Source organism: Notamacropus eugenii, chromosome 2 (assembly GCF_028372415.1).
Source record: "Notamacropus eugenii isolate mMacEug1 chromosome 2, mMacEug1.pri_v2, whole genome shotgun sequence".
Classification (NCBI taxonomy): domain Eukaryota; kingdom Metazoa; phylum Chordata; class Mammalia; order Diprotodontia; family Macropodidae; genus Notamacropus; species Notamacropus eugenii.
In genome coordinates this window covers 475,459,090-475,485,817 of record NC_092873.1, presented here as the reverse complement: position 1 = coordinate 475,485,817, position 26,728 = coordinate 475,459,090, and the positions used below count along the sequence as shown (strand labels likewise).

The 26,728-nt window shown below is 37.8% G+C and overlaps 1 protein-coding gene across 7 annotated transcripts in view; it reads left to right on the top strand.

Annotated features, from left to right (window-relative positions):
• Positions 1-695: 695 nt before the first annotated feature.
• Positions 696-26,728, top strand: part of MROH9 (maestro heat like repeat family member 9) — a 72,472-nt gene continuing 46,439 nt past the window's right edge. For 2 of the 7 annotated variants that reach the window (XM_072648669.1, XM_072648673.1), the window contains exons 1-8: positions 699-868; positions 6,702-6,748; positions 9,316-9,395; positions 12,371-12,506; positions 14,409-14,495; positions 19,190-19,294; positions 21,414-21,549; positions 26,228-26,349. In XM_072648669.1, coding sequence (XP_072504770.1) covers positions 859-868; positions 6,702-6,748; positions 9,316-9,395; positions 12,371-12,506; positions 14,409-14,495; positions 19,190-19,294; positions 21,414-21,549; positions 26,228-26,349 — 723 coding nt within the window. In that variant the 5' untranslated portion in view covers positions 699-858. Of the gene's footprint in view, positions 869-6,701; positions 6,749-9,314; positions 9,396-12,370; positions 12,507-14,408; positions 14,496-19,189; positions 19,295-21,413; positions 21,550-26,227; positions 26,350-26,728 lie in introns of those variants that run through there. The other 5 variants (XM_072648672.1, XM_072648674.1, XM_072648670.1 and 2 more) reach the window with 5 other exon arrangements.

Genomic DNA, 26,728 nt, shown 5'->3' with positions numbered 1-26,728 from the left:
TTGTTTGGTGGTGGAGGACTGGGGAGAGAATTGACGCCAATTCTGAAGAATCGGAGAGAACCAGTGCAACATAAGGAAGATAATGGGTCACATATTTATCGGCTTCTACTTAAACTTTGCCGTGTTGGATTCAAGAAGATGCTTTTGTTTGTTAATTTGTTTGAAAGGAAGAGAAAAGCTAAAACCTGGATCATAATCATCCTCTAAATGCTATTTTGCTCTACTCCCCCTTTTATTTTTTGAACAACTCAGCAAAAAAATTAGGTTTTTTTGTTGGACAGCATGTTTCAGACATACATCAAAGAGGTCAAAACATCTTTTTAAACAAAATAAAACAACAATAACAAAAAACAAAACAAAAGAGTAACCTCATAGACAGAAAAAAGGGGGAAAAAGGAAAGACTTCTTATTTTTGACCTTTTAACCATCTCATATAAACCAACTATTTATTGTGCTAAGTACAGACACACATACATTATTGGAATGCCAGAGATAAGATTTTATTTTTTATGGTTGTCCTTGATTTAAAAACTTCCTAATCAGTAAGGGTAATATTGAAACTCTAAACATAATTTCTTGTGCTGAAGATTCCCTGAAAGGTCTGAGAACTAGGATCTTCTACTCCCGCAGGGGTCAATAATAGCTGGGCATCAAGGTAGGCTACCTAGGTCATCTGTGTACTGATCAGTAATGTGGGAGGTCAGTTACAGGCCTTTCAGAATGGAATCCCTGGGCCAGGTGACTGCCAAAGCAACTGACAACAGCCATGGGGCTGTTGTTTGATTGAGTCAAGGTTCGGAGAGGTCTGTTGTAAGGAGAAGAGATTGACTTGTTCCCCCCTCCATTGCCCTAGCAGTGATGGAGAAAAGTAAGTGACATCTTTTCCACTCTGCCAAACATTGCTAATCTTTTCTCCCAGAGAGTAATGGCCCCACTCTTCCTCGGAGACCTCCCTAACATCTTCAACCCTCTGTCTTCTGTCCCCATGAAAGGAAAACTTCTGGGAAGGAGTCATACTATAAGATCAAAACTTGTAGGGCTGATTTCAATGAACAAAAATCTGTTGAGTAATTAGTATATACAATGCTCTGTCGTAAGAATTGTAGATATGTTGACAACAGCAAGAAACAGTACTTCCCCCTCATTTAGAGATGAGGAAACCGAAGTCTAAAGAAAATGACTTCCCCAAGGTCACCCAGGATGAGTGGGAAGTGGGAATGAACTCATTACCCTCTGATACTAGATCCATTGTACCCCAGGGAATGAAAACACAGCAATCTGCCTCACAGGAGACTCAGAACAATTGTTGGGCTTAACAACCAACAGGACTCTTGTTTAAACTGTAGAATAGTTTAAACCCTGACAGTTTTGGTCCTGTCCACCGTCACCCTTCTTGCTCTCCTGCACCCAGTGTGTCAAGTGCCTTCATGTTAACCTTCAGCTGCCTAACCTATTCCATTGTGGTAAATTACCTAGATCTGTGGTAGTAGCATCATGGGCCTTCTATAACCCATAATTCCATCCTTTTCTCCCAGAAGGTCTCAGGGCTTGGCTCCTTGGTACTCCCATCTGCACCTTCTTTCTACCATCTCTCCTCTTGATCCTAGGCTCTCATTTCCCTCTAAAAAGAGAAGAAATATCTTATTTCCTTTTTCCTTAATATGTCACAACCCTAGTTTTAGATATTTTACATTTAAACATTACAGAAAAATATAAAGTTTAAAAAAGGGACAAAAAGATAAGTTCTCCAAAAAGTTGGAGAAATATCCACATTTTACTCTTTTCCTATATTCTATATATGTAGAAAACAAAGCCTTGATTTGCTGGTTACTCCCTCATCTGTCAGAATCCCTTGAAGGCTTCTTTTGTTCAATTCTCCCTTATTCCTTTATCCCCCTTTTTGATCAGCTGAGGTGATCTATTAATCCTAAAATTTCTCATAGCATTTTTCTAGGTCCCCTCCTTTCTCTCTGTAACATTTCTCCTTACACCACAGTTATCTACTTACTTGTCCTTCACCTCTTGCTTATTAGAGTTCAAATTCCTTGAAAGCACATATTGCATCGTATCTGTATTTATATCCCCAGTGCCTAGTTCAGAGAGTTGTCCATGGCTAGCATTAAACATGGTTGCTCAATCCTCCATCTTGTCCTGCCTTTTCATGCCTGGGCTGAGAGCTAGATCAGACTCATAAGTTTCTAGCTAATGTAAATTGATTTTGACAATGCAGGAGATTATGACTCCAAAGTACTGGGAGGGGAAGCTTGTATGTTTGTGATTATACTTTTTGAAGTAAATATTTCTGTAGAAGATTTTTTTAAAAGACAATTCTCTTAGGTTTCTTAGATTACTTCAATTCTTAGTTTTGTGTATGGGGGTCCTGATTCAGTAGGAAGTACCCACCCCTTTTACTCCTCCCTCCCCACCAGATAAGTTCTTCTCTTGGGTTTTGAGGTGAAATATAGAACATTTATAGCCAGGATGATGCTAAACAAATCCAAAGTTTAAGGTGAAACTTCTGCAAAGAGCTAAAAATCACAGTGTAGGCATTTGTACAGTATGTAGGTATTTATTTGTTTAAAAATAAAAATGTATATGCATAGGCACAGACTTTTTTCTTCAAAGAGTTATCTGACCTATTGTCTAAAGTTGTTATCTTAATACTTTACAGGGTAGTATATTTCAGTCATACATGTCCTCTGAGACAAATGTATGATTGTTTGATATAGGATAAAAATAACAAACCAATGGGTCCTAAAGATACTCACTATTTTCCATGGAAAGATATGCAGGAAGTGGAAAAAGTGCCATGCAATTATTAAAGGCCACATTCCTTCACACAAGGTTATATAGGAGAGGGGATTAAAAGACGTATAAGACAAGAGGAATGAAGAAATTCAGGAGTGGAATGGGGGAAAGAAAGCAACTGTAGGCACACAGCAAGAATGAGTTGCCATCCGCTCTCACTTCCACTCAGAAAGTCTATAAGAACCAAAGGACCTTCCATTGGTAATGTGACCCAGGGGCTTGAATTATTTTGAGAGATGATAGTGGGAGGCACAATAGGAAACCTTGGGTGAATTAATTATATTCTTGCTCACAGTGGCAGGAGTCCTTAGAGTTTACTCATTTGGGTTTGGGTTGGAGTCTGAGAAGCAGCCTCTAATCTCTATGATTCTTGGAACACTAGGAGTTCGTGGTTGGAGATTTGCTTATTTTAATTCATTAGCAGGTGAAGGAGTAGCGGGAATGGTGAGAGTGTCGGGGGTTAGGGTGATGGGGGGTGGAGAGCCAGGCATCTGATCTCATCCAGATTAGGAAGAGTCCCTATAATTGAGAACGCATAGCTCGTCTGAGAGTGTAGCTCTGAGGGATTCCTTATTTCTACTCCATCAGGATATTTGGAGAAAGGTAAGTACCTTTGTGAGAAAAGGAAAAAGTGGAGAAGGCATACTGATATTTCACTTTAGAAAAACACAATTAGATTTAAAATTATTAAATGAACCATGCCACAATGAGAAGCCACCTAGTGTCTTTTAGATCTCTCCAGTGCCACCTAGTGTCATCTTTCCCAAATGACAGGTTTATTTTTTTTTTAAATTGAATCACTACTTTTGAATGACATTTTTTTTAAAAAAAACTATTAGCACCTAGCATTTATATAACCCTTTAAGGTTTACAAAATGTGTTGCAATGATCTCATCTGATCCTCACAAAAACTCTGGGGGAGTAACCGTTATTATTATATACATCTTATAGATAAAATATCTGAGGCACACAGGGGTTAATTGATTTGCCCAGGCTGGATTTGAACTCAGGTCCTCCTGACTCTAGATCAAGGATGCTATCCACTGTGCCACCTGCCTTTCTCTATATACTGCTGATGACAATAGCAGACATCAATTTAATGCTTTAACATTGACAAAGTGCTTTTCTCAGAGTGACCCTGTGGAGTAGGTGAATATGAAGCAATTACTAATTTCACTCATTTAAACAGTCCAGAATACATAATCCTTCAATATACATTACCATAATTAGAAATTTTGAGAAGCAGTGAAATATAGTGTAGAAAGAACTGGCCTGCCTTTAATTCCTTCCTGCCTCTGGCCCATGACCCATAATGGCCAGATGAACTTGAATACTTAACCTCTTCATACTCCAGAATACTCTCTAAAAACTATAAATCACATAGAGTTATATAATTCCATCTCTAGTAGTAGAGGAAGTTCCTATTGATGAAATCACAGGTCTAATCAAACAAGAAAAAAGATTCTTAAATTGACAGTATTAAAAGTTGAACTCAAAACTTCAAAAACTTCAAAAATTTGAAATTAGAATACACTATCATCAAAAAGAGGACAGGTGACATTGTGGATAAAGCATTGGTCCTGGAGTTAGGAAAACTCTCTTCTTGAGTTCAAATCTGGCCTCAGACACTTACTCTGGGCAAGTCACTTAACCCTGTTTGCCTTAGCTCCTCATCCATAAAATGAACTAGAGAAGGAAATGGCAAATCAGTCCAGAATCTTTGCCAAGAAAACCCCAAATGGGAGTAGGACACAAATGAACAAGAGCCATCAAGAGAGTCACCTCCCAGGTAAGATCATGGGATTAGGTTTTTCTACAAACATAGTTCATCTGAGATGAAAATTTTCCCTCACAAAAATGGATACTTCAAAGAAACTATTAATAATAATTTTGTCCTTTTAAAAACATGCCTGAACTTTATAAAGTGTTGCCAAACACAAAATTTTAAAATAACATCAAACCTTTGAAAACAAAAGTCTGGTATAATTCCATACCTTTACGATAGCTCCTTAACCCTCTATCATATTTCAATCTAGTTGAATTCAGAGGCTTTATAGAATATCCTTTTGTGTTTCACTGTTTTTGATGCAGGTAGGAGATGCAGTAAATAAAGCAATGACCTGGGAATGAGGAAGACCTGAGTTCAAATCCAGCTTCAGATACTTACTAGCTGTATGACCCTGGGAAAGTCACTTAGCCTCTGTTTGCCTTGGTTTCCTCAAATGCAAAATGGGAATTTTACTCTTCTCTCTCTGCACCCTTTACACTTCCTGTAAAATGGGGATAATAATATTCCTTTTTTCTTAGGGTTTTTGTGAGGAATAAATGAGATATTTGTAAAGTACTTTGCATAGTGCCTGGCTGAGTAGATACTTAATAAATGCTTATTTCCTGCCTCTTTTCTCTTAACTTTGAAAGTTCTCCTTGGGCATGGATTCATAGTTCTGTAGCTTTGAGGTCTCAAATAAACTAATGATTAAATAATGATCTTCCAAGTGGATTCCTTTATCTGACAGTGACTTCCTGTCTAATTAAACTAATTAAGCAATTAGTATGCATCTTCTATGGCTCTGGCACTATGCTAGATTCTGGAGACACAAAAGACAACCATGAAACAGTACCTGTCTCCAATGAGTTTACCTTCTTTCCAAGGAGACAATATGAACATAGATATATAAATATGTGTGTGCATGTACATGTGTGTACGTATGTGTATATGAATTGAATACAAGGTTATTTCAGTGGAAAGGACACTTGGAGTGAGAGGAATCAGGGAACACCTTTTACAAAGGTGGCATTTGAATTGAATCTGAAATGTTAGAGTATTCAGGAAATGGAGGTGATGAGAGACCTCATGTCAGGCATGGGTATCAGCAGGTACCAAATCTTGGAGATGGGAAATGAAGTGTCCTTCCTGCATGAGGAACAGTAGGAAAGCCAGTTAGACTGATCAGTAAAGGACATAAGAAAAGGAATGTGATATAATAAAGCCCAAAAGGTAAGTTGAGGCCAGGTTGTGAAGGGCTTTACATGTCAAGAAGACTTTATATTTGATTCTGGAAGTAGTAGGAGATAAACTAGATTTACTGAGAAGGCAAGGATGAACTGTCTTAGCAAAATAATGACAGTTTTGTGGTTAATGGAATGGAGTTGGGAGAGACTTGAGACAAGGTAAGGCAACTAAAAGATGATTTCGATAGTTGAGGTGAAAAGTGATAGTGGCCTGAACTAAGGTGGTGAACTCATGAATATGGAGAGAAAGGATGAATGTAAGGGATTGTGGAGTTAGAAATGTCAAGATCTTGCAAATATTGGGGTGAAATGAGTTCACTGTACTAGTATTTACCTCTGACTGCTTATAGCTAATTAAAGAAAAGACATTTACCATTCTATCTTCCGTACCTTTCTCTTGCTTTTTTTCCAAATTTGTAAGAAGCCAAAAGAGATAGTATAGTCATGTTGGAGTATCTTGACAGTGCAAACAGTACAAAAACCTGGACTGTTTCTCCATCCCTACCCCAATCAGAAAGGAAGGATTTTCTGTCTTCAAAGAAGAGAAAAACCCACCCTCTTCCTAAATAGCATTCTAGAGGCTAACCATATTAGATGACACCTATATTATAATATAAACCTTTAAGATAGAAATAATTTACCCAAATCTCCCAAGAAAAGCCTCTATAGTCAGAAAATTGGCTCACATACAAACTAATTTCCATTAGATGGACTTTATCTCTTTCCACCAAATATTACTTTGGGGGGAGGGGGAGGAATCATCACTAATAAAGAGAATTTAACAGAGCTTTTTAAAATGAGATTAACTCTGTGATAAGCTCTTATTATTCCCTATGATCCAAACTCTTCTTGCTTTAACTATGTTTTGTGTTCCTCCTTAGCTAGCCAGCTCCAGGCCTTACAGGCCAGTGTAAAATGGCGTCGCATGGTAAGTGAAATTTTGCAGAATAGAATATTGTCAGGAATTGTTTGGAAAATATGCAGTAGAATAGAACTTGCTTTTGTCTTAGAACATGGTTCCCATAATCAGTGTTTGCTGTCTTCTTCATGTATATAGATAGATGGAGATGTAAACGTAGAGAGAAATGATATAGATACATGAGAAAAACAAAGATCCTTTGATTCTACACTACCTCCAACTCTTCTTTCTATCCAACTACTAAGTCTCCTTTTCCATCTTTGACAATGAGCTTAACCACCACAAGCCCACATTCACCCAAAAAAGTGAAAAGAGAAAGGAGAACTAGAGGAAGCAGAAAAAGGTTTAGGTAGGCAATACCCAACTAGGACTTTAATCTGCAAGTTTTGGTGCAGCATTCCACCTCAGCCTTTGCTCTTAGGGGTCTTGGCTCCTTGGTTATAGCAGAAGGCATAGGAGGTACATCTTTAAGTTCCACCAAATGACTTTTCGTTCACATTGTAGGGAGTTATAAAGTGATACAAAAAGTGCCAAATTGAGTATCAAATGACCTAAATTCAAATTCTGGCTCTGCTTCTTTCTGTATGTTTGATCTGGATCAGGTAACTTAACCTTGACTTCAGGTTTCTCATGCATAAAATAGACCAAATTATTTCTGAGGCTCATTTTAGCTTTAAAACTATGTTGTTATAGAAGCAGATGGGTGGCAAATGAATAGAATACTTGACTCAGTCAGGACGACCTAGGTTTAAATATTGTCTCAGACTCTTAATACTTCTGTGACCCTAGACAAGTCACTTAACCTTGTCCAGCCTCAGTTTCCTCTTTCTGAAATGGGGATAACAATAACATCCCTACTCCACAAGGTGCTTGTGAGGATTGAATAAGATAATATATTTAAGATATTTTATAAACCTTAAGGTGCTATATAAAGGGTAGCTATAATAATGTTGATGAGGATGATGATGATGACAATGGAGATGATAATGATGGTGGTGATGGTGCCAACAATGATGATGATATGGTATCTTTTAAATGTTTACTGAAGACAGTCGTTTTCAGCAAGATTATCTTGTAGCCTAAGTTAGAGAGGCTCTTCAGCATGGATGCTCCACACTTGGAGAATGAGTTGGCATGAATTAGTTCTATGTCACTAATTAGTTATGTAGAATGACTGGGTTTGTATAGGTGGATGGATCCATCTTTAATCTATCCTCCACAACCTCCAAAAGGCTTTCTAAAGCATATTGGACCAGGCCACTCCACTCTCTGACTTAAGAACCTTCAGGAGCTTGACATTTAAAGCCATTTACACTTGGGTTATCAGCAACATTTCCTGTATGAAACTTTTCTGTATCACTCTATCCCTCAAATTACATTTCATCTTGTACTACTTAAATGTCCATATGTCCTTCTTTCTCCCTACATCCCATAGAAGATAGGTTCCTTGAGGCATAGGGCTGTCTCATTTTTGGTTTTATATCACCAGATCTTTAGATAATGTCTGGCATAATGGGTGTTTAGTAAACATTTTTACATAATAAATGTTTATTGTATCAGAATGAATTGAAAGCAACAGATTTTGTTGCCTAGAAAACACTGCACCTTCCCATTCCTCTTGTATCACATATAATCCCCAAGACCCTACAATATAGGACTTGATATTTGCTGAATAGCATTGTTATCTATTTCATCTGTGCAAATCCTGCCTCTTCAACAAGATGTTAAGTTCCTTCTGGGAGACATGGCCTCTCATACTTCATTTGTGAGTCCTCTGGCACCTAGGATCCCAGTGGCTTTAATACATACCTATTAACTATGCCACCACATAATATTTTTTAGTGGACAAGTTTTTGCCAAGCTGGCTGGAATTTCACTTGCTTTCCATTCAAGTTTCCTTTCATATTGAACAGAGTTTTCTTCCAGGACTCAGGAAAACCTGGGTTCAAAGCCCAGCTATAGATCATTCTTTGTTATGGGACTCTAATTCTTAGTTTTCTCATCTTTTAGAGGTGGGAGAGATTAAAACTTAAATCCACATTGTACTTTAAAGGCTGAATATTATTCCAGCTTTTCAACAATCCCATAATGGTAAACTGTATTACAATTATGACTATGACAATTTTGCTGAGACTGCCAGAGGCAAAGAGACTAGTCCGGAATCGCACAGGTATTAAGTGTCTTTGATGACTCCAAGTCCAGTACTATCCAGTATACCACATTGGACTAGCTATACAACACCATACTACCTATCTCTCGAGGTTGTTTTGAAGAAATGTCTTGCAAACCTTAAAATGGTATTTTAACAACCACAATAATAACTGAGATTTATATAACTCCAAAGTGTTTTAGACCTATTCCCTCACATGAGCTTAGCAATAACCCTAAGATATCCATACCACAAATACTATTATGATTCCCATTTTATAGATCAATGATCTATGTCTCAGAGAGGTTAGACGTCTTGTTCTAGTCATAGTCTACAAGTAAGGATGCCCTCAAAGAAAAGAAAAATAGCTGTTCTTTGTGTGAAAACCAATGCAGTTATATGATTTGACTTTTTCTGCAACTTCCAGGAAATGAAGAATAATGATATTTGGAATATTTTCTGTAAAGTGCTGAGCCATCAGACTATGATCTTGGCAGTTAATTCCAGGTATGTGACGACTTTTCATTTCATACCAGGCATAAAAGCAACTTTTCTTTGCTGAGCTCTCACACATACTGATGGCTCATTAGCTATGTCTATTTCCAGTGACTGTAGGAGAGGAGAGAGAGATAGAAGAATACAGATCAGGGGTGCGCCGATCAATCTTTAACAATCAACTCCTCAGAAAATGTATATACAACATACTTTTAAGTTTGATCTGTATCTCTAACAACTTCTCCATCATTTTCTTAAGTCTAGGTAATCAACCAAAAAAAAAAAATCAAGCCCTAATTTTTAGTTTGTCGATTTCCAAGGTGTAAATGTCCTCACTGGAACTTTAACAATTGCCTGGTTCAAGCTGGTTCCAACATACCCTTGATACTGACTCTCAGATTTAATAGGAATAAACATAATGTCCTACATTTGAGTTGAAGAATAATTAATCACACATGTACAAGTGTGTATCTCTTTATAGAAAAGAAGGTGAAGAAAAGACCATGATTGGATGTTAAAAAAAAAAACTTTAGGGTCTTTTGTTAGCTGAAAGTCATAGTATGAGTCAATCATATGAGATGGCAACCAAAATAAATGATGTGAAATTAGTTTGCATTATTGAAAGTATAGGGGTATGACAGAGTTGCACTATGGTCTTCCAAGATCCTACCACATTTGGAATATTGTGTTTATTTCTTGGCAATGTACTGGAAATTGAAAGAAACAGAGCAGTTCCAGAGAAGGGGAACCATTGTGGTAAGAAGATTCAGAACTATCTGGAAAAAATTACTTTGAAGACCTGGAAATATTCAGTCTGGGAAAGAAAAAGGATTTAAAAGGGATATAGTGTATCTTCAAATATTTAAAGGGCTGTGTCATGTAGAAGAGGAGTTACATTTATTCAGCTTGATTCTAGAGATAATAACTAGAATCAATGAGTGGAAGGTATAGGGAGGTAGATTTTAGTTTAATATACGGAAAAACTCATCAAAAATTAGAGCTTTGCAAAAAATTAAATGGGCTACCCAAAGGGGTAATGAGTTCCCTAACATTGGTTTTCAAGCAAAAGCCAGAGGACACTTTCTCAGAAATATGAGGGACCAGATTTGTAACTGAGATGGGAAAGTTTGGACTACGTGATCTTTGAGATCCCTGTTGGATCCAGGGTCTATGTTCAAAAAGAATTACAATTTAAAAATAAATTGTATTAGTTTTAATTAAAAAAAAATAATCTCCACATTACTCCAATCTGAATTCTTTCAGGACTAGTCTAGTTTTTGTTTATTTGTTTGCTTGTTTGTTTGTTTCCTGGGTCTTGAGGTTATGGACCTGTACTGGTTTGTTGGAAGCTCTTAGTGCATGAATGGCTAACAGTAACATTAGAGCCAAATGAGATTTTTCTGAGATATAAGTGAAGATCTTGAAATAAGTACAAAGGGGAAAATGCCATTGAAAATTATATTAAGATAATGATTGAAAATGAAAAATCATATTTTTGTCTTTTTTGGGGGGAGGGGAAGGAACAATCAGGGTGAAGTGACTTGACCAGGGTCACATGGCTACTAAGTATCTGAGGTTGGATTTGAAATCAGGTCCTTCTGACTCCAGGGCTGGTGCTCCATGCACTGTACCACCTAGCTGTATCTCTGCCAAAAAAAAAAAATGTTATTTTTATAAGAAAGTAAGATTTCAAGTATAAACAAATCATTCAAATGTTGTCAGTTGTATTCAATTAAATCATTGCATTGGGCAGATCAGTTTTAAAAACAAAAGAGCATCTATCTTGTTCACTTATTGGAGATGGATGAATTTTGTCTCCTCTTCCTGGGCTGGTTGCTTCCATCTGTTTTATGGTATTTCAGTTAGAAAAAAATTCTATGCTGATCTACAAACTCTTTCCAAGGCATTGTTTACAGATAGGCAGATTGTCCTCAACTGAGGGTCAAAGACTCTGACCCCACCCCTGATACCAAGGACTCTCTGATGCCACTGCAGTAAATGGGAACAACTTGGAAAAACTCAGTCAGCAGAAAATGTGTGGATCAAAGTTGAAAAAGCAAAGAAACTACAAAACCAAAGGCGTTTACAAGAACTGACCCAGGGGCTGATGTCTAGGCATGAGGTTGTTCCCTGGGCAAAACTCCTTCAACCAATTTTCCCCCTGCTTCCTTCCAATATCTCTGAAAGTCTCCTATTCAGGATTCATTTATGGGAACAAGAACTTGTTTATTATTATATGATGTGATATGACATAACATAATATAATAATAATACAATGATAAAAACCTCTGGGACAGTGAAATAATATCATTCACATATTTACATGAAATACTTTCATCAGACTGCTCTAATTCTGTTACTTAATGGAGACCAGTTGCATTGCTCAGTTACATTTACAGTAACTTCGTTTTGGTTGTTCATTATAGAAATTTTTTTGTTTTTGTTTTGTTTTGGTTTTTTGAGAATGTCTTCCTATCTTTCCCAGGCTAGAAGAGAAGCAATCACTCATAGGCCTGCACAAAATTCTGATTGGCAGGAGTGCCTTCCCCTGCTCTGGACTGAGCTGATTGGCCCCTCCTTAGGAAAGCTGGTGTCCCTCTGCTCCCTAGGGTTCACCATAATAGCATGAGATTTAGTGTGGATGGCCAATAGGCTTTAGTCCTACTGTAGCTCAGAAAACCTGAGCTCAAGCAATCCACCAGCTTCATCCTGCCCTCAATCAGAGCCCAGCTTTTATAGAGAACTTCTAAGAAGGCTGCCTTTTATTAAATCAATAGTTTTTCATTACACGTGGTAGGCATTTTAAAAAAGTTGAGTAGGTATTGGCAAATGATCTTACTGAACAGGAAAAGATTACTCCTTTCCTTGTCATTCAAAGAAGCTTCTACTTCAGGTCTCAATCCTACTCCATAAATGAGTTAGTCCTGATCCCCAGTGGATCATGCTAACAGATTAAAAGTGACTGAATGCTCTGTTTCTCTTCCCAGTTTCGTGGATCCCTTAGAACAATTTGATACCCAGTTGACAACGGCAGAGGAATGCTTTAAAAATGTGTTCTCCATGCCTGATTTAGAAACACTAAAAAAAAGACAGACGACCCCAGATGACATACAGGACATTGAGGTAGCATTTTATGTTATTCATTCATTGTGAGTGGAAAGAGAAGTGGACTGGGAGAAGAGACAGGGGCTCTACTACCACATTGACCACCATTAAGGGACCATGGACAAGTCATTTAATTCCCTAGGCCTTGTATTTCTTAATTGTGAAAGGTGGGGTTTGGGGCAGAAGGAGGCTGCATCTAGATGATCCCTTCTAACACCAAAGTCCTGGAAACCAGAGAGACCCTTCCTTTTACAAATGTAGCTCCACTTCCCCTTGCCCAAAATCATTCTCGTGGGGCTGAGAGAACATCTGACTTCTATTCTTATAGAATATTCTCATGTCCCATCTCTGACAAATTCTAGGTGACAAGCAAGCCCTGGTTTCATATCCCACCTCTGACAAATCCTAGGTGACTCTAGGCTAGTTACTAATACTCTCAAGGCCTTTGGTGACTATCCAAGACTCATTTGCAGGTGAGTGATCTGCATTGAGAAAGGTGTCTCCTCACCTGGGAATTCTCTATATAGTATAGAAAATCATAGGTCCGGTACCTTTCCCTATAGAAAAATGAGTAGAAATAGTAGAAACTAAAAATGAATGTCACTAATCCTTCAAGTAGAATAACAATCTTGCTGCTGGTTACTAATACTGGAATTTACACTATTTTAATATGTCTATATAAGCTTGTTTTGGGGAGTTTGCATAGCTTAGATGTGACTTAGGCAAGGATTAATGGTTACCAAGTATGCCGCCCTGAGGCCTCCTTGGTAAGAGATGGAGATAGGTCTATTACTGAGCTCTTCATGGCAAGGGTATAGGGCAAAGAGTGCTGGATTTTGAGAATGATGTGGGTTCAAATTATATTATTGTTATTGTTTAGCCATTTTTCCATTGTGTCCAAGTCTTTGTGACCCCATTTGGGATTTTCTTGGCAAAGATACTGGAGTGGTTTACTGTTTCTTTCTCCAGTTTATTTCACAGATAAGGAAACTGAGGCAAATAGGGTTAAGTGACTTGCCCAGGGCCACAGAATTAGTAAGATGAGTCTTCCTGAATCCAGGACCAGCACTCCATCCACTGTGCCATCTAGCTGCCTCAAATTATGTATTATATATTAAATAATAATCATATATCAAGGGAACTAGATGGTGCAGTAGACAGATCACAGGGCCCAGAATCAGGGAGAGCTGAATTCAAATGTGACCTCAGACATTTGCTATCCACGTGAGCCTCGATGAGTGTCTTAATCTCTGTCTCAGTTTCCTCATGTGTAAAGTGGGGATAATATCACTCAATATGCAGGGGTATTGTGAGTATCAAACAAGATAATATTTGTTAAAAAGTACTTCGGTACAGTTCCTGGCACACAGTAGGCACTATATAAATGCTTATTTCCATTCCCAAATCCTGACTTTTATTATTATTTAAGCTCTCTGGGCCTCAATTTCCTCATTTATAAAATGAAAAGGTTGGACTAGATGATTTCTAAAGTCCCTCCCATCTCTCAATGTATTATCCAATGCATTTACAATCCCCAAGAAGTGATTGGAGAGGAGGCAGACAATGAACAGGAGACTAGATGGCTGGAGGAGAGCTTGGTGGTAAAGGGGATGAGCAAAGACAAGCTAATTGATGAAAAAAGTTTAAGATGATTAGAGTAGGAGAAGAAAGAGGTGGCCTGGGTGAGAAAAAGAGAGTTCCCCAGTTCTTCTGTTACTTCAATATCAATACCCAGGGTCTGGCTGCTGCTTTAGGCTTCCCTGTTACAGGAAGGATGGGATTGACATCAGCATCTCCTCTACTTGAAGACAATGTCATCCCTGGGTCCCAACTCCTGCCCTGTTTGTGACGAATAAACTCATTCATAGTGTGATTTTGCTTAAGGCCAGCTCATAATTCTGATTTTCTTCTCTCCCTCAGGAACTGTATGAAATTATTTTAACCACCTTTGAGAACACACTTCTGATATTGGTTTCAAAAGACCTCTACAAGTTACAGCTCTTAAGGGTAAAGTAGGCCACCCTAAGAATGGTGATTGATTTCTGTTTAGCTCTTCAGAAGAAATTGGAAGTTTATATTCTTGTTGTATGTCCAGGAATCCAGACATGTTTCTGTTGTTTTCCTGTCTCCCTTTTCCCTTTAATTTTCTGATGGTGACTCTCATCATCTCTGGAATTGGGTAGAAAAAAAAAGAAAAAAAAGGTTTACCCTCTTCTATGGAAATAGAAAGCAAGCCCTGGTTTCATGTCCCATCTCTGAAAAATCCTAGGTGACCCTAAGCTAGTTACTAAGACTCTCCAGGCTTTTGGTGGCTCTCTAAGACTCATTTGCAGAGAAGGTGGTGATCTGCATTGGGAAAGGTGTCTTCTCACCTGGGAATCCCCCATATAGCACCAAGAAAATCAAAGATCCAGTACCTATCACTATAGAAAAATGAATTGAAATAGTAAAAACCAAAAATTAATGTCATTAATCATTCAAGTAGAATAACAATCCTGTCACTGATTACTGATACTGGAACTTATATATACTCTTTTAATACGTATATACAAGCTTATTTTAAGGAGTTAGGAGTAAGGACATTGTATGATGTAATCTGCAGTATCTTCAAATTCCTATAATAAAGAACTCCCTTATAATGACACTCTATTATACTATCATTTAAATGTAAGTTTCTTAAGGGTGGGGCACTGAGGTTTTTCATCTCTGTATATACTGTGCATAGCACAGGTCCTTATACACAATAGGTATTTAATAAATGTTAGTTGAATTGAATAGGCTTGAATAATAACTCATTTCTTATCAAGCATTTTGTGTTTTACTAAAGACTTTCATCATTTTAGGACAGACCTATGAAGGAAGCAGGCTAAGTATTATTAGCTCCATTTCATAGATGGGTAAATTGAAATTTGGAAAGAGGCTAAAGGGCTCGCTCAAAACCACACAGATCATCAGTGTCTGAGCTAGGACTCGAATTCAGGTGTTTAGATTCCAAGTGGCAATTCTTTTTATTATACTATGCTTTTTTGTGCTATATGATGTTTGTGTACACACATATATGTGTGCATTTATATACATATGTGTGTGTGGGTGTATATATATGTGTGTGTATGTATATGTGTGTATATGTGTATGTTATATGGGCACAGGTAGCACACTGAATAGAGTGGTTTGAAGTCAGATTTGAAGTCAGGAAGACTCCTCTTTCAAGATTCAAATCCAGCCTCAGACTATGTAACCCTGGGTAAATCACTTAACTCTGTCTCAATTCCTCATCTATAAAAATGAGCCAGAGAAGGAAATTGCAAACCATTCTAGTATCTTTGCCAAGAAAACCCCAGTTGGGGTCACAAAAAGTTGGGCATGACTAAAAAAATGACTGAACCACAAAATATATTGTATAGCACGTAATAAACACTTCCTATACACATATGTACATTCTCCACAAATTTATGTACCTTAGTTTGCTCTTGCTCTCCAGCATGCACAGAGCTAATGAAGACAAAGTGAGGCCCCATATCATGGCTAACAATCTATACATGTACTAATATTTGACAATATCACCTTTGGTAAATACCCCAGAATGCCCCACCCCTTGATCCATATCATATTCAGACGTAGACTTGGGTTGGAAGACTCTGGTTCTGATCCAATGTGGTAATTCTAATGCTGGTGACAATCAGAGGGTTGCTTTGTGTGGTAGTGCTCATAGCAGATGCCCTGGTCTCCACCAAGAAGATCTATGAAAATTGAGGAACTCTGGCCTTGTTGCAGGGACAAAAATCACAGATGTTTTCTGAGCATTCAGTCAAGGTAGAGGGACATTCCTTTGCAGACCAGGGTAAAATTAAGCATGTTAAGGGATAATTTTTCAAGAAGTCTCTCGGGACTCAGATAAAACTGAAACCATGATCATGAGAAGGAGTAGCTTAATTGTCATGCCTACATTTTAAAAACTCATCCAAACCTACATTTCAAGAGGCTCTTATTGAACATGTGGCCTGTAGTCAGTAATAGCCAACTTCAAATCCATTTACAGACAGACACTCACTAGCTGTGTAAACTTGGGCAAGTCACTTAACCTCTGCCTCAGTTTCCTCTTCTGTAAAATAGGGATAATAAAAGCATCTAACCCCTAATTTTACCATAAGGATAAAATGAAATATTTGTAAATTGCTTCATAAATCTTAAAAGTGCTATATACATATTACACACATATATGGTACATATATATGTATATATATTATATGTACATATATATGCTAGCTATCATTATGATTGAAGCGAGAGAGCTCATATGTTTTATCATCCCTACAAATGGGATAAACTTAAATAAATCTTTGTGGGAACTTCAAGGGTACTTTCTTGTCTCCTATGAGGGTTGACTTTAGGAGTATTGCTTAAGCTATAACAAGGAGGTACGGAGTAGAAGTTGATTTCAATTGAACTAAATGAACGTTCGGAGAAAAACTTTATCTAAAAAAAAAGTGGGGGGAGGGGAACAGCTTTTCAGTAAGTACAAATAAAATCAGATTTAAATAATTGGAGAAATATTAATAGTTCATGGATAGTTAGGGCCAATATAACAAAAATGACAATTGTACCTAACCTATTTATTTAATGGCATTCCAATTAAGTTACCAAAAATTATTTTGCTGAGTTAGAAAAAATAATAACAAAATTCATTTGGAAGAACAAAATGTAAAGAATATCAAAAGAACAAATAAAAAATGTAAAGGAAGAAATGTAAAAGAAGAAAATGTAAAGAAAGTAACTATCAAAACTCTCCGGTACTGGCTAAGAAGTAGAAAGGTAGATCAGTGGAACAGAGGAGACATACAATGCACAGCAGCAAATGATTACAGTAACGTTATGTTTGGCAAATGTAAAGCCTTAAATATAAGGGATAAGAATTAATTATTTGGTAAAAATTGTTGGGAAAACTGGAAAGCAGTATGGCAGAAATTGGGCATCGACCAATATCTTAAAACATTTACCAAGACAAAGTCAAAATGGATACATGACCTAACTGTAAAGGGAGATATCACAAGAAAATTAGAACACGGAACCTATCAGACTTATGGATAGACAAACAATTTATGATAAACAAGAAATAAAGAGCATTAGGAGATATGAAATGGATAATTTTGATTACAGTACATTAAAATTTTTGTACAAATAAAAACAATGCAGCCAAAATTAGAAAGAAAGCAAAAAAGGAAAATTTTATAGACATTTACTCAGTCTCATGTTTCAAATAAAACATAAATAACTTTGTCAAATCTATAAGAATACAATTGCCCAACTGACAAATGGTCAAAGGATATGGACAGGCAGTTTTCTGATGAAAAAATCAAAACAATTTATAGCTATATGAAAAAAATGTTTTAAATCAACTTTACCATCTCATACTTCTCATATTGGCTAAAATGATAGAAGAGGAAAGAAACAAATGGTGGGAGGATGTGGAAAAATTAGAATACTAATTTACTGTTGGTGGAACTGTGGACTAATTCAAGAATTTTGGAGAGAAATCTGCAATTAGGCCCAAAGAGTTATTAAACTGTCTATACCCTTTGTTCAGCAATATCACTATTAGGTGTGTCTCCCAAGATGATTAAAGGGAAAGGAAAAGAACATATATATTCTAAAATATTTATAGCAGCTCTCTTTGTGGTGGCAAAGAAGTGGAAATTGTGAGGATGCCCCTCAATTGAGGAATGACTAAATAAGTTTCAGGTATGTGATCATAATGGAACACTACTGTGCTATAAGAAATGATAAGCTTGATGATATAAACAAAAAAGGAAAGATTTGTATGAAATAATGAATAATGAGCAGAACCAGGAAAACGATGTTTACTTTAACAGCAATGTTGTTTTAAGAACAACTTTGAGTGACTAATTTTGAATGTTATAAATAAATCAGCCACAAAGAACATATGAAGAAATATGCTGCCATCTGCCTCTAGAAAAAGAACTAATAAATAGACGTATATGTAGTATGGTTTTACATATACATAAGCACATGCATATGTACACACATATACATATATATGTGTGTGCATACACATGTACATACATATTTATGTGTATGTATATATATATTTACACACACATATTCTAATGTTAGCTATATCTAGGTCAGGGGAGAGAGGGAGGGAAAATATAAAAAGTGCATAGCATAGAATAAAAGAAAATTTCAAAGGAAGCATAGAAAGCAGAGTAGCTTTGAAAATTATGTGTAGTACTTATAGGGAATCATCTTTTTATACTGTGCTGTGCACATGAAAATATTCTCTTTTTGTCTTTATGTATTTAAGTTCAAAAAGAATTTTAAAAAAGAAAAAACTAAAACTAAAACTAAAAGCAATGTGTTATTATGAACGCTATTAATATTTACTATTTATAATGTTAATGTTATTGATTAATGTTCTGTTATTATCACTTAATATCTCTGGACCTTAGTTTCTTCATCTGTAAAATCAAAGGGGTTGGAGGTGAGGATTTGAACTAGATATCCTCTGAAGTATAGGGCCATGATCAATCCCTATAACCCTCAATTAACCTATCTCATTTTGCTGAGGACCACAGAGGTTAAGGCCTTTGCCAAAGTTACCCAGTGGGTAGAGCTGGGAGTCCACCCTATTTCTAACTCCTGATCTAATGTTCATTCTTTTACTTCTCTTGCATTCCCAACAGGAAATGATCATATGGATGAACAGAGAGACCAGTTACTTGCAGGAACGAGTCATGAACATCATAGGCAGAGTCTTAAAGTTTTCATCCAGAAAAATAAAGGGGCGTGTAAGTCATAAGAGATTCCTTTGCTACCTAGTTCTGCAGACTGTATTTCTGAAGTGCTCACCCAATCCTCCAGCCCAGTCCTTCTGCCTATTTTCTCAATAGACAGAAAAGCATGCCTGAGAGCCTTGCTTCTGATGGCATGAACCACTAGAAAAAGAATCTTTAAGCCTCAAGTACTTCTGCATCACCTAGTGTTCCCAATGGAGTAGTTTGGACACCTCCATGAATACCTCATGTAAATGCCTCAGTAGTGGATGTGTCTTCTACAAAACTTCTTATGAGCATGAACTAGAGTGGATAATGATTGTCCCTCTTCTGTCCTAGCTATCTAGGCTATGGTTAATGTTAAGCAATCCCTTTATAAAGCGGGATATTTGGAATTTAGAACATATTTTTCTTTGGAAACAAAGTTATACGTTACTGGTGCCCTTTTGGTGATTTTCAAAACTCCAAACTGCAAAGGTCCAAAGGGTTTGCACTAAAAATGACTGACACCTTAACCAAGTAAATAATTGCAAAATATTATGAGCAGGCTGTTAAATTACCATGAGGGTTCACAACACGTTTTTGCTATTTCGGAAAGAGGTTTGTGAAAGAAATCAATGCTGGGAACCTCTCTTACGCACGATGGATTAGGATGCAGGAGTGGGGACACATGTGACCCTCTAGGTCCTTAAATGTGGCCCTTGCCTGAATCCAAACTTCACAGTTTTTTTTCACAGTATTTGTTCTGTGAAGTTTGGATTCAGCCGCAGAGGGCCACATGCAGCCTCAAGGCTGTAGATTCCACACCCCTGTTTAAGTTCTGACAAAAGCATTTTCTTAGTTAAATGGTGCCTTCCCCTTACACCGTAAATTAAATATGATTTTGTGGGGCTGGTTATCCTAAGATAGGAGCCATCATGCACATCACTGCTTCTATGATGAAAATTCTTTCTGTGATGAAGTAAGAGACCTAACTGGAGGCTTAAACATTCTGCTTTGGGCCCTCACCTCTACATTGGCTTTGCACCAGCAAAAGAAACACAGTGGCCCAAGGAACCCATTCTTGCTTGGCAGCTCTAGAGAAAGGTCATGTACTAGCAATGGATAGGCTGACCATAGGCACATAAACAGCATGTCAGCTGATTGTAAATTGAGACCTGCGTATATGTCCTTCTCTCTACCCTTCTTAAAGAGGACCATGTTTGGATCATAATATGAGCTCTGCCCACAACTAGACAAACCATCGAGACCCTTCTGCTTTTTCTTGGCATAGGAAGGAAACTATTTTGAATAGGTTATTTTGAACAATCTATAGCGAAAAATCCCACCTGGAAAATTCCTGCCATTATTCACCTTTACTCTCTGTTCTAATCAAACTATTCTCATCTAATCTGTTAGATTAGATTAGAAACTTTTAAAATCTAATCTATTCTGGAGGTGGGATAGAAAGTAAGTGTAGGCAAGTAATGTCATGAATTTTCTAGTAGCGATTCTCCCTCATCTATGAGTCAGATTATTCCGAGAGGTTATAAAGAGATTTATCTAAAGACTTCTGGTGTAAACTATACTTTGTTATTCATGAAGATGAGAGCATTGAGACTACTTCTATAAACTCTGCCTAATGTATGGAACTCAAAGCTGTAACTAGGTAGGGTGACTTGGGTTTAGTGACATGGCAGAAAATTTAGACAACAGCACCTTCCCAGGGTTACTTCCTTCCCTGGACTCCTCCAACCCCTAATATTGTCAAAAGTCTCTCCCAAGTATGCTCCTTCCTCTGCCTGGTGCCAATGCTCTGGCTAAAGTAGCCTCATTCTGGGGTGCTTTCTCCCCTTTTAGCAGCTTTGAAGGCTCATTGTGTCCCAGGGCATTTGCTACCTCCCAGCAGCAATAATCCAGATGAACCCCATCACCTACTGCTGCAGACATCTGCCCCGAATACAGAAATAGCTTGCCAGATTTCTAATAGTATTCTAGCAATTCATTAACCATAATTAAATGACTAATTCACAATTAAATTAGTCATTCATTGTGAACATCATCTGGTGTTGGTGTCTGCCCTTTGAGATATGATCCATGTTATATAGCAAGGATATTCAAATAGCTACATTCTCTCTCTGTCTCTCTCTCTCAGACAAGTGTTGATGCTCCATGTATGGGTCACCTGGCGACAGAACTGGCCATGTTATGCAATCATGATGATTTGTCAATTGTCGTCCCATCTTCTTTGGCAATATATTACCTCCTCTGCATTGTAAAATACCAGAATGGTAAGAGAGGTGTCTCAGCCATCATGGTTGTTCCAACAGGGGCAAAGATTGGGATGGGCTCTTCTACTCAAACCTGTTAGTGTAACTTCTACGTCTGAGTTTCTCTGATAGCCTGCACTGTCCTAAGACTAATACACACATACAAACACACTGATACACACACACACACACACACACACACACACACATACATATATGATTTATTTATTTTTTAGTTCTCCACATTCACTTCTACAAGAATTTCAAGTCAACATTTTCTCCCAATCTCTCCCCACCCCCACCCCAGGACAGCATGCACCCCATCCACCTCTTCCTCCAGTCTGTCCTCTCTTCTATTACCCACCCTTCTTTCATCCCCTTTCCCCTTTATTTTCCTATAGGGCAAAATGGATTTCTATTCTCCATTGCCTGTATATCTCAATTTCCAGTTGTATGCTAAAACAATTTTTAATATTTGTTATTAAAGCTTTGAGTTCCATCTTCTCTCCCTCCCTCCCCACCCACCCTCACTGAGAAAGCAAGCGATTCAATATAGGTCATACATGTGTGACAATGCAAATTCCATAATAGTTATGTTGTAAAAGACTAACCACATTTCCCTCTGTCCTATCCTGCCCCAAATTTATTTCATTTTCTCCCTTTCCCCCTTGCCTTCCTGCAGGGTAAAATAGATTTCCATATCCAATTGAGTGTGTGTTATTCCTCCTTAAGCCAAATCCCATAAGAATAAGGCTAGCTTATTTCCTTTTATCTCCCCGCTCTTCCCCTCCATTGTAAAAGCCTTTTCTCCCTTCTTTTATGTGAGATGATTTGCTCCATTCTACCTCTCCCTTTCTCTTACTCCTAGTACATTACATTCAACAGTAAATTTTATTTTTTTTAGGTATTCTCCCTTCATATTCAGTTCACCCTGTGTTCTCTATCTGTGTGTGTATGTGTGTGTGCACACACATACACCCATATATATACATACACACATACACCCATGTACATATACATACCTATGCATATATAATATACACATACATACATACCCATATGCACCTACATATATATTTATGCACACACACACACACACAAACACACACATATGTATATTCCCTCTAACTACTCTAATAATGAGAAAGGTCTCATGAATTACAAGTAAGCTCTTTCCATGTAGGAATGTAAACAGTTCAACTTTAATGAGTTTCTTAAGGTTTCTCTTTCCTGTTTACCTTTTCATGTTTCTCTTGATTCTTGTATTTGAAAGTCAAATTTTCTATTCAGCTCTGGTCTTTTCAACAAGAATGCATGGAAGTCCTCTATTTCATTGAAATTCCATTTCTTCCCACGAAGTATTATACTCAGTTTTGCTGGGTAGGTGATTCTTGGTTTTTATCCTATCTCCTTTGACCTCTGGAATATCATATTCCTAGCCCTCTGATCCCTTAGTATAGAAGCTTGTTAAATCCTGTGTTATCCTGATTTTATTTCCACAATACTTGAATTGTTTCTTTCTGGCTGCTTATAATATTTTCTTCTTGATCTGGTAACTCTGGATCTGGCTACAATATTACTAGGAGTTTTTCTTTTGGGATCTCTTTCAGGAGGTGAACAATGAAATCTTTTTATTTCTATTTTACCCTCTAGTTCTAGAATATCAGGGCAGTTTTCCTTGATAATTTTTTGGAAAATGATATCTAGGCTCTTTTTTTGATCATGGTTTTCAGGTAGACCAATAATTTTTAAATTCTCTCTCCTAGATCTATTTTCTAGTTCAGTTGTTTTTCTATTGAGATATTCCATATTGTCTTCTATTTTTTCATATTTTAGTTTTCTTTTATAATTTCTTGGTTTCTCATAAAATAATTAGCTTCTATCTGCCCCATTCTAAGTTTTAAAGAACCATTTTCTTCAGTGAGCTTTTGAACCTCCTTTTCCATTTGGCCAATTCTGCTTTTCAAAGCATTCTTCTCCTCATTGACTTTTTGGCCTCTTTTGTCATTTGGGTTAGTCTATTTTTAAAGGTGTTATTTTCTTCAGCATTTCTTTGAGTCTCCTTTAGCAAGCTATTGACTCGCTTTCCTCTTACTTGATTTTCAAAATCCTTTAGGAGCTCTTCCATGGCCTGAGACCGCTGCATATTTTTTTGGAGGTTTTTGATATAGAAACCTTGACTTTGATGTCTTCTTCCAGTGGTATGCTTTGTTCTTCCTCATCTGAAAGAATGGAAGAAAATACCTGTTCACTGAGAGAATAACCTTCTATAGTCTTATTTTTTCCCCCTTTTTGGTCATTTTCCCATCCAGTTACTTGACTTTTGAGCTTTTTGTCAAGTGAGGGTATAGTAGAGACTATAGAGGTTTTGTGCAGCTGTTCTCTGAGATATCTCTAGAGACCTATAAGTTCTCAGTTCCTCCAAAGTGGCACAATCAAGGGAGATGAGTTTACTCCTCTTCTGGTCTGTGAGTAACCACAAGCACTTTTTTCTGCCCTGGAACTGTGAGTAGGGTTCCCTCTCCACAACCACCACCAGCTCCACCATGCCAGTGGTCTTTCTCATCCCAGGACTGCCACTCAGTACTGAGGCCCATATCAGCTACTCAATTCCCCCAGGGTCTTTAGGCTGAGGTCTCCAAAAGTAGAAGCTGAGCTGCTGCCACAGTGGCTATTACCACCCTGGGACTGGAATGTGCTCCCCTCTCACATCAATGAAAGAGCTTTCTTACTGCCCTTTGAAGCTGTCTTTGATGTCTGTGGGTTGAGAAATCTGGGAATGGCAGCTTCTACCCATGATTTTGCTCCCTGAAGCCTGCTCCAGTCCTGTCCATGTTGTATGACCCATGCTGGGCTGTGCTCCACTCCAAGCCTGGTGTTATAGACTCTTCCTGTCAGCCTCACAGGCTGAATTGGACTGGAAATCTGTTTCACTCTGTCATTTTGTGGCTTCTGCTGCTCTAGAGTATGTGTAGAGTCATTTTTATAGGTATTTTATGGGTTATGGGCAGGGGGAGAGCTAGAGCAGGTTCATCCTTCTACTCTGCCCTCTTGGCTCCACCCCCAAGACTGACACTTTTTATTAATATTTTTTTACACATTCACAAGACCTGGACATCAGTTTTTGTTTTTCTTTTTCTAAAATCTCCCAGAAGAATCACTTATCTTTTGGGATTTTGAAGATGGTCATATTCTAATTGATTCTCCAGTCTGTAACATCTTGTACTTAGGAGAGCTTTGAAGAAGATGTGGGGCTAGAATGGGAGTGCTATTTTCCCCATCAGGTTTCTATTGGGCATCTTCTAGGGCCCCAGACTTCATGACATGTCCCTACAGGCAACTGTGAATGTGTTTGCTTTCCCCCAGCTTCTCTCCCACTTTCATACCCTTATACCTACAAAGTGATAAAGGGGAGAAGAGAGAGATGGGATGTATTTGGGAACAAAGGTTAGGTTTAAAACAAAAAATTGATCGCTGAATACATGTACATGCACATATACATGTATGCACACCCATACATACACACATAAGTGTATACATATACACATACAAGCATATATGCATGCATGAAGGAAAAGGTATAAAGAGGGATACCTCCTTTATTATTGTCACTCTTTCCCTACAGTTAATGCTTGAATTCTCCACCACAGTCACTGAAATTTGCCTTTGCCTAAAATACTAAAACTTATAAGTAGTTAACTAGAAGTTGAAAAATTCAAAGCCCCACAGAGAATAATCAGATTCTCCCCACATGTTCCAGTCTGATACCAAGGAATAAATATTCCACTGTTTCATGGGGGAAGGATATTTTAATATTTGACACTGCTTTTTTTTTCAGTCTTGTCTGACTTCTCCTGACCTGATTTGGGGCTTTCTTGGCAAAGATACAGAAGCAATTCGTCATTTCTTTCTCTAACTCATTTTACATATGAGGAAACTGAGGCAAACAGGGTTAAATGACTTGCCAGGGTCACACAGCTAGTAAGTATGTGAGACCAGATTTCAAATGAGGAAGATGAGCATTCCTGATGGCAGGCTAGTGGTTTCACCTAGCTGGTTTTATGATATACTACTTCAACGTATAACAGTACTGTTTGGTGGAAAGAGCACTATATTTTGAGTCAATGGACACTGGTTAAAAATCTCAGCTCTGTCAACACCTTGGGCAAGCCATTGAACCTCTTGGGCCTCAGTTTCCTCATTTGTAAAATTGTGGAGTTAGACCAGGTAACATTTAATGTCCCCTCCATCTCTAAATCCATAACTCTAGCAGACTCCCAATAAAACTCTTTCAATGGATCCATTCCAGCTTTTATTGACTGCTACCCACTCTGTTTCCCAAACTGCTGGGCTACCATTGATTCTCTCAAGTGGTGGTGGTATTGTTTTAAACATTTCTTCACACAGATCAAGAGCCATAGAAACAGCTCATCTGAAAGCCTCTGGAATGTGGGATCAGTCACATAATCTCCCAATTTCCTTAAACTACAGCCTGACTTCTTAGAGGCCAAACTACTCTCTTTCAAAGCACTGGTTCTATGAATCTAGGCCATTTTATACACCTAATCTAGCAGTGAAGTCAGCATCATTCAGAAAATTAATGCAAATTGCTGGATCATCCAGGGAGAGGATTAAACATTATAGTTCTTCCCCCCTAAGTGAAAACAATAACATTGATGTGAACCCTTTTTCTCTACAGAGGATTTGTGTGCATATATGATGATGGAGCTTCATTTGCCAGAAAACTGCAGTTGTTCTGCCCCTTTTGAAAATGAGTTCGTGCCTACCATGTTTCAGAGAAACAATGCTGCTATCGCCATGGTAATTCAACCATTGATGATTTATATCCTGTAGACTAAGCATTGAATCATGTTTAATGGCACAACATTGTTCAAATCACTCTTATTTGAATGTTTCTAACACAATTCTTTGAGGAGGTATGAAGGAAGGATCTATTTCTCATTGGTATAGGTAACTCCTTGTGTGGTAATGTCCTTCACTGAGGGCAGCTAGGTGGTGCAATGGATAGAGCACTAGTGCAGGAGACAGGAGGACCTGAGTTCAAATCTCACCTCAGACACTTGACACTTACTAACTGTGTGACCTTGGGCAAGTCACTTAACCCTCATTGCCTCATCCTGGGTCATCTCCAGTTACCCTGTTGAATATCTGGTCACTGGATTCAGATGGCTCTGGAGGA